The 15,741-nt window shown below is 39.5% G+C and overlaps 1 protein-coding gene across 4 annotated transcripts in view; it reads left to right on the top strand.

The window, feature by feature from the left end:
- Positions 1 to 15,477, top strand: part of EXPH5 (exophilin 5) — a 37,574-nt gene extending 22,097 nt beyond the window's left edge. For 2 of the 4 annotated variants that reach the window (XM_038148165.1, XM_038148174.1), the window contains 3 exons: positions 4,359 to 4,407; positions 5,994 to 6,120; positions 7,677 to 15,477. In XM_038148165.1, coding sequence (XP_038004093.1) covers positions 4,359 to 4,407; positions 5,994 to 6,120; positions 7,677 to 12,979 — 5,479 coding nt within the window. In that variant the 3' untranslated portion in view covers positions 12,980 to 15,477. Of the gene's footprint in view, positions 1 to 1,430; positions 1,733 to 4,358; positions 4,408 to 5,993; positions 6,121 to 7,676 lie in introns of those variants that run through there. The other 2 variants (XM_038148192.1, XM_038148183.1) reach the window with 2 other exon arrangements.
- Positions 15,478 to 15,741: the final 264 nt, after the last annotated feature.

The raw sequence follows: 15,741 nt of genomic DNA, 5'->3' as shown, positions 1-15,741 counted from the left end.
TGCATAAAGACTTAAAGTATTTGAAAGACTGTAGACTTTGGAGCAGCTGCATCCTGTTTCATTCCCTCTCGAGAGGACGCGGTGTAAGGTGCACGGGGATCTGGTGCCCTATGGCTGTGATACAATAGGAAAGCATAGCTTTCCCCAGTCATGGCAGAGAGTACCAGCCCCAGGCAGCTCTGCTGCATCAGTTCCCACCATTTCTAGCCCAGAGGCAGCTTAGAGGCAGCCCTGCAGCTTTAGCTCCAGCCAGGCAAACCAGACAGCTCTTGGCCTTTCTGCCTTCTGTGCTTTGTCAGTGTTTTGGTTTCAGTACTTTGGTTGGTTGGGTTTACTTTGGTTTTTGAATCTGAAGCAAAGTTGGTCTCATACTCAGCTCTGGAGCTGCTGTTTGAAGAGCATCCTTCTCCTTTGCCATTCCCAGGGTTGAAGCTTCTGTTCAGAGGAAAAGGGGTGGGGGAAAGCTACAGTCAAGCTGGTTAGGCTGCCTGATCTCTCTTAACTTTTGTCCTGTGTGGCCGTATGTCAGCAACATGTGCGTGAAGTCTTACTATTCTTGTGTGCATCTTAGGGTATGCTTGGGACTGGCAATCACAGGTAGAGATGCATTGTGCAGTGCTGTGAAATCCAAGTACAAAGATGCAAGATCTTTGGTACAAAAAGCTGATTTTTGCTCAGTGTGTCTCAGATTGGTATTGTGGTCTGTGCCTGGGGCTCCCTGCTGGCGTGATGTAATAAAACAGCTGTAATAAACAATGACAGGGAATGCAAGCCTCTAAAAAAATTATGATTAGTCTGATACGTAGGTTTTGTAACAGAGCAGCTTGCTATTGTGGAGTGTTTGTATGAAAGCAGGAGATTTAAGGAGAGGTTTAAGTAGAGGCTTTGAGGGTTAACTTTGTGGATTTTCACTGGTAACAATATTCTCTTACAGAACAACACAACATAGAATATGCAGTGTTAACACTGTTCCATACCTGTCATCTTCTCCTTCCTCTTTCTTGTGACCTGGTAATGCCCCTTATCCTGGAACACAGAAACGCTGGGCCACAGTCTTCCCTGAAGAATAAAGGGACACTTGTGTAACTGAGAATCAGGTTTCAAGGGTGCTTTATCCTGGTGCACAGTGAGGTAGCCAATGCACACACGAAGGTCGAGGCTTTGCTGTAGAATCTAAGCACTGAAATGATTTCTTAATTTAAGGAGGCAAAAATCCCAAACTGTGCCTACTCATTAGATCAGCTTTTCTTGTGTGTGTATATCTGGCTTTTCCATGGAAAATCTATCATATCTCAGGCTCAGATGCCTTTGATTTCTGACCGAGCATAACTTGAAAAATAAACAAGTCAATCCTGACGTGTAACTGAGCTGATTGCTACATTTTCTAGTCACGCCTCTCTGTTGAAAACTTCCCCCACCCTCTTCTAGGTGTTGCCGTGGCATGTGGTTTGCTTTATGCATAGGCAAAGCACTGAAATAATCTGCCTCTCACCAGGTAGAGTTATTTTGGAGAGCTAGTGAAACACTATAGGACGCAGCACTGTAAATCCTGTAAGTAAGCCTAACTGGCAGAAGCTTTTCAATGGCTAAACATTAATGGCTGGTTAGAGGGGCCTTTCAGTTCTGGAGAGACAGTTTCAGCAGCTGCGGTGGTGTTCTACTGCGGGAATTAATTATGGATGCTGCAGGAAGGAGTGCGCTCACATGGACGTACAGAAGATGCTAATAAAAGGTTTGTAACTGTAGTCTGAAGGCAGTTTGATCACTTTCGGTTCAAAGGTGTCAGTGTTCTTGAATTCATCCTTACTATTTTCTATTTTCTATATACGTAAGTGTGATTCATTCTGGATAAAAATGCTGTTTAGTTGTGTTTTCAGCATATGTGAGTTACGTGTTTGGTTTTTAGTTGGCTTTTTATGTAGCACTGATAAGAATAGTATTGAAGAAAATGGATTATACTGACATTAGACAGCTTGGTGGTAGCCTGGGGAGGACAGGTGCCTTGCCTCTTTGGAAATACTAATTCACAGCAGATTTTAATTAATGGATTTTTAATATTGTTACCAGTAGCGATAGTCATATTTTACTTTTAATCTTCCATTTGGTTGTCATTAAAAAGATGACATATGTATGTAAGTGGAAAAATGGAAAATATAATTTCTCATTTTCCATACTGAGGAGTATTTTCCAGATGGCAAAAATTTCTGAACTTGAACATCAATTTAGCTTCTTTCCTGTTTATGAATAATAGACAATATTTACAAGTATGGGTATATGCATTGTGTGCAAAATAATGTAAACATTGCTCAGTGTTGTTAACCAAAAAAGAAACTGAATTACTGTTTCCTAAAATTAGGCAGTATTTCTCTGAAAGTAAGAAAAACTTTAATTTTGAAGTGCTGGAAAATTTAAAACAGTTCATAGAAACTAATAAGGCAGTTTGGGAAATTGAGAGATTGGCATAGGGAAAATATTAAAATAACCTTGTCAGTGTAAGTTAGCAGGGAGAAAAATAAAGGAGGATGCAATGACCAGTTATTTCTGAGAGAACAGTGACAATAAAGACACAGATGAATTTAGAATAGTGCCAGAGGTGTAAATGAAAATTTAAATTTTGCCTAGACTATCAGAAGACATTTCTAACTGACATTTCTAACTAACACGTCTACTTCACGTAGGTTCATTGCAAGGAGCAATTAATACAACTTCAAGTGGGGAGAGCTTTGCTCTCTTGGGCTTTGCCAAAAAGTGGCTTTGCACAGTAAAGCTGAAGAAGAAAGCCTCTAACAAAGCATTTGCATTTTTGTTATGCATATAAGTAAAACTAAGGTAACTTGCTAAGCCACGGGATTTTACTGAACTTAATTTGCAGGAAATAATTGTAAAAGCTCTGAAATGTAAGTTTCGTTCTTAATTTGTTTTAGAAGCATTAAAACACAACTTTATTTAAGTTTAAAGGAAAAGCTACATACATCTCTGAGTTCTGGTTCTGTAAACTTAATTCAAAGGGGGAGGTAACCCCCTGATTTAATGGCTGTTTTTATTCAGAGCTACGAGGAAAAATTAGGAATTTCAGATTCAGACTGTCTAGCCAAATCCTAAGCCCGCTGAAGTCAACAGGCTTGTTTGGTTTCAGTTGGACCCCATGTCAGAGAGGAATCCTGGTTTTACAGTTCACAATTACAGAAGCAAAAACAAATTGCACCTTTCAACTGTTCTTCCCTGCCTGCAAGCACATTGCAAACAAATGACAAAGCACTTCAGGAGGAAAGGCTGGGCCACAAAGAACTTGCCAACAAGCTGGTTTATACTTGCTGTTGAAGCACAATAAAGTAGTCTACCTGAGCACAGGGAGGCTTTAAGAGCCTAAGAACAAGGTCATTCAAAAAGACTTTGAGACAAACAGGACTGAGCAGAACCATCTTTCCCTACTTCATTTTCTCCCAAGAATTAACTTCCTGGGAAAAAAACAGTTTCTGAGACGAGGAAGAATTGGCAATCAGCACAGGCTGAACAACATTTCCTTCAGGGCTTTTGAAGGGACTGGGTTTGCTTAGTTGTAAAGTAAGGATCGGCAGACTTGAATAGACTCAGTGACGTCTAGTCTTCTTCTTGTTTCTTTCATTTGTTTTGTATTTGTCTGCAAGTCACCCCATCAAACAGAGTACTTTTTATGTTCAGGGCTTCTCGGCTTGTTCTAACCACAGCGTTACTCACGGGCACTCGAGCCAGTTCTCTGCCGAGCCCTTGCAGCCTTAAATAGCTTAGGAAAGCAGATGAGCCTTCTACCATGTCTTAAAAATTGGTAAATAAAGGCTGTTTTGGGTGAATAGCATCAAGTTCCAAAGTTCACACCAAAACCAATCTGCTGTCTGTCTCTCCTCCTTTGCAGGGACAGAGCACAGCTCTGCATCTGAGTAGGGTGAAACGGAAGAGGAAAAACAATAGAATTGCAGATGCAAACCAGTCAGAACTTAACAAGTATATAACTTAGGCTATGACTAGTACCTACTAAATTATTGTTGTTTGGAAAAAGAACAAATACCATCTTACCATAATGCCAGATTGAAACAACTCTGCTTCAGACACTGAGATGTCAGTAGGTTGAGTTCATTTTTGGCTGTGCAGTTATGAAGTTTGCAAGCTGACAAGGCCAAACTGAATGGTACATTTTCCGAGCACTTTCTTTTTGCAGGATATTGGCAGGGAGGGAGGTAAGGATGAATTCTTCATAGAGCTAGTTTTTTTCAGATGCTTCTAAATAGTTGTGAAATTGAGAAGCTGCTGGATATTTGCTACCTGGTGAAATTACAGTAAATTCCTTTTCAAAATCAACATTTAAATCCCTCTGCCTACAGATATGACAGTTCTGCTAGCCCACCCTCAAAAGTGGAAGAAATGGCATCGGTAAGTAGCTTATCAATTTCTTGTCTGCAATGTTTAAATACAGATTTTTCAAAAATTAGTCCCCTTGGTGTAGGCTGTTGCTTTAACATGTTTAAATAGAATTCTTGCAGTTTTAAATGCTGAGTAAAATGTCTGTGTTGTGAACTTGTTGCATGTAGTAGACTGAGCTTGTCTGTTAAAATCCAAAGCTTTCCTAGCTAGGCCCTACATCTAGCTCTGCCGGATTTCAGTTCTCTCATAATGACAAACTAATTGCATGGATATTTTCCGAGGTCAGGACCTTCACATATCTTGGCAACTGTAACCAACCTGTAAATAGATCAAAACTCACACTAAACAATAATCTAACTATTTACTTTGTTTCACTTCATTTGTACAAGGATGAAAAAGAGTAGCTGGCCTGGGCAGGCAGTCATCTAGAACCTCTTGTGCAACATTTCCATGCACAGAGTTACCATGTAAATGTAAATTTTGAAGTAGGAATTCCTTTTTCTTTTTTTTTTGATGGATGGATGGATGGATGGATGGATGGATGGATGGATGGATGGATGGATGGATGGATGGATGTTCCGTTTTATAAGTACAAGCTCATTTTAAGGGTAAAACAGATTTATTTCGGATCTAATTTAAGTGCATGCTGTTGAAATATCAGATTTTCTTCCAAGGATTATATTTTCTATCTTAATTATTTCATTACCCTGTATTACTAACATGTTTTTCCTCATCTTCAATTGGGTGGCATAACCACCGAGGGGACTAAGAGGGTATACAAGTGTATAATCAAAGGCACAGAGGATATAAACTGGCCACCTCCCTTCTCTCATATTTCAAAACCAAAGAGATAATATATATTAATATATGACTGAGCAAAGATCTTATCAGAGATTACTGTCTGTTATAGAAACATATTATATAAAGCTAGATTATAGCTAGACGAGTAAAATATTATGAATATGGTGAACTGAAAAAGTAGTAGGGTGGGATTTTTTGAAAAAAGGAGGAAGAGCTTCAGCTAAAATAATTCAGCTAAAATAAACAGTCATCTGCACTTCCACCATCTGAGACTATGAGCTTAGTGATATATGGGTGGGATAGAACCTCTCAGTTTAACATGTAATCCAAACACAGATGGGGAACAGAATGACATTTTCCCCACTTTTACCACTAAGTGCTGTCTTCCTATAAGAAAATGGACTGTAGTCTTAAATTATTAAATCTCTGTTGGGAGGTCAGTGGGTGAATTTTAAATTATGCTGGTCAAGGAAGAAGTGATTGTGGAAAACTAAATTGAGAGATACAATGCAAGAAGGACACATTAGGATAAAATAACTAAACTATGCCCTTATCCAAAGCATGCTACAGGATGAGGACAAGATGAGTAATTCTTCTTATTATATGTGTAGAAGTCCATAAACTGCCTGCAATTTTACAACCCTCACTTGTGTATTTTAATAATACATTATTTAATGGACTGACAGAGCTTGCTCACCTCCGGAATTTGTGACACAGTTTGTGATGTGATATGTGAAATGTGATTTGAACCCACATGTAGAACTGAAACCAGGTTACCTTACAATTTTTAACAGGCTGAAATGTGTAATTCCCCAATGTCAACTGAAACAAGTGGTCAATCTTTTGATACAAACCAAAATGAAACAATGGAGAAAAGTACACTGGAATGGAATGAACAGCTAGAGAAGGAGATTTTCAGTGGTAAGTGTGTGTCCCTATTTTGGTATTGTTTGATAGTATTGCTACCAGGAGTGACTGTGGTTTGAGAGAATTTTCTGCAAAAGCACAGGCTGTAAAAAATGGCTCATTTCTAGCAGAGTGGCTACTTTGTGTTGTCTTTGTCTGACAGCAGAATGTCTACTCCAACACTGACTTCAGAAGATGTCAGTGATCACTCTTAGAGTGCATTTCATCTCATACAGTTCAGAAGAATCCCATGTAACTGTGCACAATTCTCTCTGCTGTTTCTGCTGGGAGCCCATACTGCACCCTTTAGATGCAGCTATATGGTTACGTGAGAATTCTATCCCAGTTTCCTGCATGCATAATTTTGATCATGATGAATTCTTTGGCCTGGTTTTATAAACTGTAAAGCCACAAACCACAGAAGCAAGAGGCATTATGGCATTCAGTTAGTTTTCTGGCAGCCTTTTTATACCCCCAGTGAAGAGTTGCAGGTTCATTTCAGCTTTTTCAGCTTGGCTCATGTCTTCCCAATGGAAGACTCAGAAACAACTCATCTTTTTTCTTGTTCTAAGCTGGGTTTCTCAGGAGTCTTCTATTTGTGTGCTGAAGAGAAACTTAGGAAAAATGGAGAATTTTACTACTTTTGGATCACATTTTATTCCAACTATACATATTTATCAATGCTTTCTTAATGCTTTTGTAGTGTTAGCACAGGTCTGTAATGACTGATCACTCAGTCTTTTGTATTTAAGTGGATTAGGAAATTCTGTAACAAAACAATCATATCCATCGTATATTATGTGTAGTTAACAAAGGCATAATTGCTTTTGACAATAAAAACAGCTTCAATACATTGCTCTCAGTCTTCTGACTGAATATCTTGGTTAATTGAGCTACACAGTGTTTAATTCCAGTTCATGAGGTTGCCTATATATATTTATATAAATACATATTTGTTGCTAGATTGAATCACAGCTTCCTAACTATTTAATTACCATTTCTTATCCAGAAAATGCCATTTTCAGTGCTCATACAATTCAGAAGAGCACTTATTTTATGAATGAAATAAACAGTGGACATGCCAGACTACTGAATATGCTTGTTAGATGGTTTGCAGGATTTTGTTTTCTTATAGTTATGTCATAACCGTGCTTTGTGAACACACAGAAAGGTCTGTGTTTGCCTAGTGAATTCTTTTCAGGGATTTTTGTGCTTACAGACTATATTTAGAAGGTTTATGCACCCACACGCACACACACACATACAGTGAGTGAGAACTCAGACTTCAAATTGTTTTGTTCTCCTTTCAAATAGCATAAAGACTAACATTTACATAAAGAGCAGTCATGGAGGAGAGCATTTTTTTTTCTTGTAGTCATAATGAGTGACTGCTGAAAAGTCCTACGGAGGAAGAATGTTTGGTTTGGGAAGGGTTTTGAATGCTGAGATGCTGACTTCTTTTAAAGCCTGTTCTGATTATTAATATAGTACATGAAACTTTTTCACATAAGCAGTCAGAAGATTATTAAAGAAAACAAAACCAAGTATCTTTTTTTTTTTTTCCTGTGCAGTTCTAAGTGATCTGGATGACCAGCTGGCCCAGGAACAAACCCAAGACCCTTTGGACAGGATTGTTTCTACAAGCAGTGTATCAAATGTCCAAAGCAGTAGCGCATTCCCTACTTTAAAGAGGCAGACTGTTAGTAGGGCGCAACAGAGAAATGACTGGAGTGACATGCCTAGCACATTTTTCCCAGATGGAATGAGAACACTAAGGGCCAAAGATGAACACAAGATTTTCATCAGACCAAGGAAGTTACACAGTGCATATATAAACTGGCACCAAACAGCCTTTCAAGAAGATTTCAGTTATGGTGATGCAGTCGATGGAAATCCTCGTCTGCACCGCAGGAGGCTGTCTGCGGTTTCTTTCGGACGGTCTTCAGAAGGGAGCTTATACCCTCCTTCCGTAACACACAACAGCGGATTCAGGCACAAGGCTTGTATGAACAGGGATACAGCTGGCAGAAGTTACTCTGTGTGTTCCCTTCGGAGATGCCCATCATCAGTATCTTCTGATCAGCTCTCAGCATCTAGTTTGCAGCATCCATTGGCAAGGGAGAGCAAGAATGGTTTTGTACCCAGGTTTGGTCGACAGAACCCAAAGAGAATTCCTCTGTCTTCCATTGTATGGAACAACACACCAGACTCTTCAGAACAAACTCCAGAAACAATGTTTAGAACTCAATCACTGATGGAGTTTCATGCTACAGACCATGGTAGATATCCCAGCTCTTTACAAGAAACTAAGAAATACCCGAGTTACCACTCAAAACACCACTATAGAAGATCTATTTCAAGCAGTAATTGCTTTAGTAGAGTTAGTTGCCCTGACAAAGCTACTTCTCCATTGCCCTTTGATAACTGGGAAAACTATCCTTTATACAAATCAGAAAATAATCTCTCTAGATCCTACTATACCTCTTCTCATGGCAAGCTGTATGCAAACCAAAAAAATTCTTATGGAAGAAAAGACAGCTATCCTTCTTGGGCTGATATTCCTCAGTGTTACAGTGATGATGTGTTTATTTCTCCTGATGCCAGCTTTGAAGCATTTATGGCTAATTTAAATGACCACCAGTGGGCACATGCAAAGAATGCCAAGTTTGGTTCACAGCGCCTGCAGAATGATTTTCACATGTACTCTCCAGAAAATACAAGTATCAAAAGGATGACAAGAGGTGCAAACAGAAATTTTTCAGAATTCACTGAGGGCTGTCAGCCTTGGCTAAGTTGTACCTCTTCTGTTTCTTCATCTGGTATCAGAACTGATGAGTCAGTCTTTCCCAATTCAAAGGACCAACCAGAACCTACAAGACTGAACAGGAATTCAGTTGTTGTTACCCAAAGGAGTACAAAGGCAGACTTTACACACCTGGAAAAGGCTGAAGGTGTGAAACAGCCAGATGAAGACACGCTGTTACCATCAGTTCCTCAACAAGCAGATACAAGCTACATCAACGCACGGAGTTTTTCCCCTAACAGCCCTGCTTCTGCCATGTGGCAAAGAGATGTGTCTCTCTTTAACACAATGACATCAAAGAGACAACCCCAAGCCACTGCCAGAGGAGATACTGCAAAAATTTATACATCAGATGGTGAAAAAAGAAATGTAGAAATGAAGGAAAATGATTGCCCACCCAATAGTGTGTTCAGTCAGTCTCCCTGTATTTTTCCAGCTGATGGGAGCAGAAAGGAACCTTTTCTTCCAAGTCAGAAAGAATGGGAACATAATCTGCATTGTGAAGCACAAAGAGAGAGCATCAAACGGGATAGTTGGAGTGTAGAAGCCCTTAACAAAGCTACTCCAAAAAGACACTCCTCATTACTGAATGTAACTTCGGCTCTATCCACTGAAAAATTAGCAAGCTGTCAAGACATGTTGTCCTGTCCTCCTGAGCTCTCATCTAGTTCCTCACAAAACTCTCCGCAAGCACTTTCTCATAAAGACAATGCTAAATGCTTAGGAACACTAACTAGCTCTTCGGTAAATTGCACTGTTACTGAATCTCAAGCAGAAGGGGGGAAAACAGCTGAAGTGAGTAGGACAAGTGTTAGCAAACAGATTTCACAGAGAGCACTGCAAAATGCAAGCACTTTAGTTACTAAGGACTGTAATGGACAATTCACTACTAGTTCTCCACAAAATGGAAATTCTGGAAATATTTATATGCGTAGCTTTGATGGAGAACCCAATACCTCTGAAAATAGTTTAAGTTATTTTTGCCTTGAGAAAGGAACTGAAAAAATGAGGAGCACTTCACCTTGTATCAGAAGGTTTCACAAGCAAGACAGCTCACCAAGACATACCAGTAGCTGTAGCATTACTGGCTCCCCTGGCAGAAACAGCTCCAGATCTTCTGATCCCCTTGTTATTTATTACACTTTGCCTAGAAAATCAGCTAGCATTGCTGGTAGTATTATGTCAGAGACGCCCATCTCTTTACCTAGAGAAAGCAGAGCAACATACGATTGTTTAAGGTCTGAAACTCTGCATAGAGCTGACACCTCTCATTCTAATCAAAGAGATGTGTCTTGTTTAGACCCAAAATGTTCCTTTTTAACATCAGCATCATTAAATGCTGCCATAAGTAACAAAGATTCCCACAGTCCTTTAACCAAAAATAGTAATGATTCAGTAAGTAGCAGTACATCAGTTGATCTGACAGACAGATGTAAACATCTAAGTAGAAGAGAATCCTCTGTGTTTTCAGATTTTAAGGAAGGGGGAAATTTTTTGCAGAAATATAAAACCACAAGCACATTTACAGTTTGTGTTGATGAAGATCATGTCAAGTATCATGAACTAGTTTCAATTTATTACACACTACCACGGAGGCATTCAAAAACATTTTGTAGCCTCTTTAGAGATAATTCAGAGGATGCAGATTTACCTTGTCCCAAAGAAACTGCTCAGTCACCAAGAACACAAAACAAGAAAAATGAAGGTCATGTGAGTTTAGCAAATGTTTTTTTCCCTACTCCTTCAGAAAAAGAGGTGCCTTCATATTCTTCTGACCAAGTATCTTCAATTCTGGTCACACCTCAGAATTTAAGAACTGCTGTTGATAGTGAAGAAGAGAATTCTCATTTATCCCCTAGCTCTGAGAAGTCAGTGGGTGTGGTACCTAACAAGAAAGATAATTCAGCATGTCTTCCATTAGCAGAAAATGTACTTTCTGATGTGGTGACAAAAGAAATTTCTTTTGGTGGCCCACAATCCACTGCAATAGTGGCGAAGTCAGGTAAGGCCATTTCTGATGCTTCAAGCAACCAAAAGGCAGAAATACATGTAAAAGAAAAGAAGGAAATTTTACAAAGAACCACACCACTAATGTCCACTTTATCAACCCCTCCCAAGCCAGCCAGACATTTAGAGAAGCCTTTACATTCTAATTCAACGAATAAAAATACTGTACAGAAGGGAAGCTCTGAAACTTGCACTCAGCCCCCAAAAGTGAACAAGAAAAATCTGAACAGTTTATTCCTCCGCTCCAGGGAGAAGAGTTCCCTTGGAAGGAGTGGTAACACAGAGCATGCTGATGTGCCACTTACTTCTGTGGAAGATGTGTACAGGGATAGTGCCCAAGTTAAACAGAGAGTAGATGTCCTACGTCGAACCACCCCTCTGTGTAATAATAAATTTAGTGGACTGCAATTAAGGGCTGACAGTTCAAGAAAAAAAGAGAATGGTTCAAACTTTTGTAGCAAAGTGCTTCCAGAGTCTCCAAGCAAAGCATCTGAGGTAAGCACAGCTTCCAGTACTGATCCATTTCTCCAGCTAGACAAAGTGGCTAGCATAGATGAAGTAAAGGATTCAAAAATTAAAAAAGAGCAAAACTCACAGAGTTCTCATATGGGTAGAGTTTACAGTGGTTTTCAGGGATCAGAGAGACATAATGAGGGCAACCTGAACATTAAAGATAAAGTCCCCAGGGTTACACAAGATCAGAACATAACACAGAGTGCAGAAGAGGAGAACAAGCTTCTCTCTGACTGCACAAGAGACAAAGTCAAAGATATAGAAAAAAGGAAAAACAGACCTTCAATTAAAAATAAATTGGCAGCTGTTTACAAAACAAGTCGAAAATTTTCAAGTAAAAATTTACCCCCCAAACCACACATAAGTAACATTTTTTCACAGAATGATGGAAGTGCTACTTCTTTAGAGGTCAATATGTCCCTTGATTCGTTGATTTCAACGGATTCCCACCAGCCATTCCTGGAGTTGGACAATGAAAATCAGAATCACAGTCTGAACTCTGACAAGAATACTCCAAGACCAAGAACAGCTGGTAATAAGAAGACTGAAAATCAGAATGATCCTTCTTTGCTTGTTAACAGCAAAAGGAGGCCTTTTACAAGTCCATATACCCAGAAGGAAGCCATCAGTCCTCAAAAAACTGCAGTGAAAGTGGAAAATAGGCCAAGACTCACAACCCTATTTCCAGATAAAGCAGTAACCACAAGAAATAAGAATTCCCAAACACTTGATCTCGGGTTAGAAAGCAAAAGCCAGCCCATCGCTCCCAGTGCTACTACCTCATACCCACTGGATGAAGAGAAAGGAAGAGCTAGAAGTCATACCTGTGCTCCTCCCTTGCCACTGTTAACTGACAAAAACTCCAACACCTATGTAAATAGCTGCTTTCAGGCAGACACATGTCCAGAGCAAAACCTGACTTCCCAGACAGTGCTTGGTCAGCGTCAAAATACCTCTCAGCCTGCCGGCTTAGAAAACGCTAACCTCAATAGCTATCAGTTGCGCAAGAGCCATGTGAAAAGTCAGCGTGAGCGTCACCTCTCTGAGGGCATTTGTGCTCGAGATTCCCTTGAGACCTCTGCCTCAGGAAGCAACATTCTACCCAAAGATGGCATACATGGGAAGAGATTTAAATCTTACTCAGAGCTGCTGTCTTGTGATGAGAATGAAAACTGGGCGTCAGACGATGAGAAATGCTACAGCACTAGAAATTTAATGTATCCATCTGTGGAATTTGGTATATTTGGCAAAGAGCAACAACTGGCTTTCCTGGAAAATATCAAGAGGTCACTCACAGAAGGGCGATTATGGAGACCATGTCTACTTAATAACCCTGGTGCTTTCAGAGATACAGAGAGCTCTTCTGTAAACAGGGCTGAGCTTCTGAGCTCGAGTTCTGCTGGGAGCAAAATGTCATCAACTGCCTCGTCCCCCCGAGAGCTGACTGATACCTATGTGGAAGACCCAGCCGCTTACTCGGACTCAGACAGTGATACCACCACTGATGATGAATATTACCTAGATGAGATAGATAAAGAATCAGAGCTATGAAGGGACTGGGGTACTAAGAGGGCACAATAGCGTGGTAGTTTCTGGGCTGGCAGAAACATGTCGAATATGCTGAGCCCGTTCTTGTGCTGCTATAAATTGGTACAGCTTCCTTAGTTTCAGGGGAGTTAGTATGGTATATTAGCTGAGCATTTGACTTTTGTATTAAATGTGTGGCTTCACCTTTCCTGTTTCTCTTAGAAGGGAAAAACAATGTTAAAAAATCCCTTCCCCAGATAATAGAAGGTAAACAGCTGTGGAGCTTTGGGCAGTGTAAGCTGGGGATGGCTTTCCTCTGAGTCAGCAAGCAGTAGTTAGGTTCCTGCCAGCTACGCAGTGCTGGAATGGATAAATTCTAGCTTGAGCTGCTTTTTCGTACAGAACTTTACAGAAAACCAAGAAGTTACTTTGCTGATAATTTGCTGTTTCTCTGATCTTCCTCATTATCAAGCATGATAATGCTACTCCTTCCCACTGAACAAATATCCTCACAAAATGAAACCTCTTAAATCTTTACAGTGCATTCTGCATGAATGTTCTTTTTCTGCATTCCTGGGAAGCATAGCAACAATGTCCCTGGTGGCATTTGTTCTGCTGTGCTGTTGAGGCAGATTCCACACCAGGAGTTTTGAGCATTGCAAGAGCAGTGATCAATGTGAGTTGCAGAATTACTTCTAGTGTAGGAGAAAAAGCTCAACACAGGGCACAGCACTGAGAAACCGACCAAAAGAAAGAAAGCTGAGCATACAAATCTGCTTTCCAGGCATGGAAGATTCATAACCAGCACAGCTTTGGTTACAGTTGACATGACTGGCCAGATTTCTGGTCTTAGAAACAGGTTAATTTGGATTAAAAGACATACACTTTTAACAATTCAAAATAGAAAAAGATTTAGCTTGTTGGTTTCCTGTATTAACCTCATAGGTTGAATCTTTAGTTGTCCTAGCACTGAGAAAATAACCAAAACAATTTGTGAGGTCCTAGAATTCTGTAGCTGCCTCTGCTTGGCTGGTCTCAGGATGAGGCACCTGCAGCCACCGGGCTCCTTCAGGGCAGCAGCACCTGGGGCAGCCTGAGAGGGCACTTGGCTGGGGCACCGCTCCACTGTGCAGACTGGCGGCTTTTTACATGCAAAGTAAATAAAACCAGTAAGAAAGGCTTTTTGCCTTTGTCAAACTACCATCCCCTTTTGGTATTTTTCAGCTGTTCCTGCTGTGACCACAGTACTCTTCATCCTCTAAACTAAATGGTTGCAAACATATTCCATTGGCTCTTCTTCAGCCACACCAATAATGTAGAATTATTACTCAGTAGCCAAAACTTGTCCTTGGCCATGAAATTTCTAACTAAGCTTTGTTCTCTTTTTATGAAAAATCAGAAGTGGCTCACTGAGCCAGAAGATATATTTTAAAATAATTATACATTTTCTTCTACTTTATTTCTAATTTCATATATGGTCTGAAATGATGGTCCATATTTTTATATGCTTTTTAATCCAATAAAATTTCTGTAGGACATAATTCTATTTTTCTAACTTGAAGGACAGTAGATTGGTATTTCGAATAATATATTTTACACAAAACAAGCAATGCTTGTATCACTGACTACTCCACAAGAAACTAAAAGATAAAAATATTACAGTAGGTAAGAGGTATCCTTATTTTTTCATACTGTAAGCTTCGTTAAAGAAGTGGGTCTGTAGTTCAAATCTGTACTGATATATAAGTATCATTACTTTTTGCTGGGGTAATTTGTCTTTTGTTGTACATAGAAGGACTAACATAAACTGTATATTTATAGACAGAACTGATCTCTACCACATGCCTGTTTCACAAGAATAAAAGAATATGCTGACATAGGCAATGCTGGAAGGAGATGACTACTGTATAATTGCAGTCTTGTAAAAAGTGGTATTCTAAGGAGAAATCATGTTTTTCTGTAAATGTCTCTGTTCTCCGTGTGTACAGGATTCTGTAGAGTAAGACAATAAAACCAGCTGAGCATCTGTGTGGAATTCTGCTGTTGTACATTTCTGCAAAATAAATTAATCCAAAACTTTGGGGTACTAGTCTACATAAGGTAAAGAATAATAAAAGAAATGTGTACAAAGGAAGTAAATGGTCATACAGTTTTTCTTGACTAGATGTGGATGGTTTAGAACATTTTTATTTGTCACTATTTTCTAACCATTCAACAGTAGTTGGATTAAGCGCTCACCTTGCAGACATAATTTTTTTTCATTTGCTGTGCTGTGTATGACAGGAAATCAGGTGGCTTGATTTAATATAAGCAGGTAAAAACTGCTTTTGATTGTAAATTAGTTGTGGAAGATGCAGCCTGTTGAGGATGTGTAAACTAAAATTTACACTGAATAACAGTATTTTAACAGTCAGCTGCATGAAAACATAGGGAGAAATACCTTTTGAATAGCAATCAGCTTCATTAAGTTTAGCAGAGCCAAATTTTGACACTTACACTCTTCCAAGATTTTCTTTGGCAAAATTATATTCTATAAATACTGATAATTTACAGGATTTTCACAATTAAAACTATTTATTTGAAATAAATTCTGCATTTACAGGAAAAAATGTATTGGTCCTGTATTTGTTTTTCACATGCTGTGAATGCAGTAGACTATTAAAAAAAATCCAGCATCTTAATATGGTTGCCAACATCATCAGGGTGCTGGTGGCCAACAAAGCCATGGATTGAGCAGGGCAGGCAGCCTTGCTCCATCTCGCAGCTGTAGTCAGCAGTCACATCAG

This window comes from Motacilla alba, chromosome 1 (genome assembly GCF_015832195.1).
Source record: "Motacilla alba alba isolate MOTALB_02 chromosome 1, Motacilla_alba_V1.0_pri, whole genome shotgun sequence".
NCBI lineage: Eukaryota > Metazoa > Chordata > Aves > Passeriformes > Motacillidae > Motacilla > Motacilla alba.
Note: the sequence above shows the minus strand (reverse complement) of the source record. Positions and strands in the feature narration are given on the sequence as shown.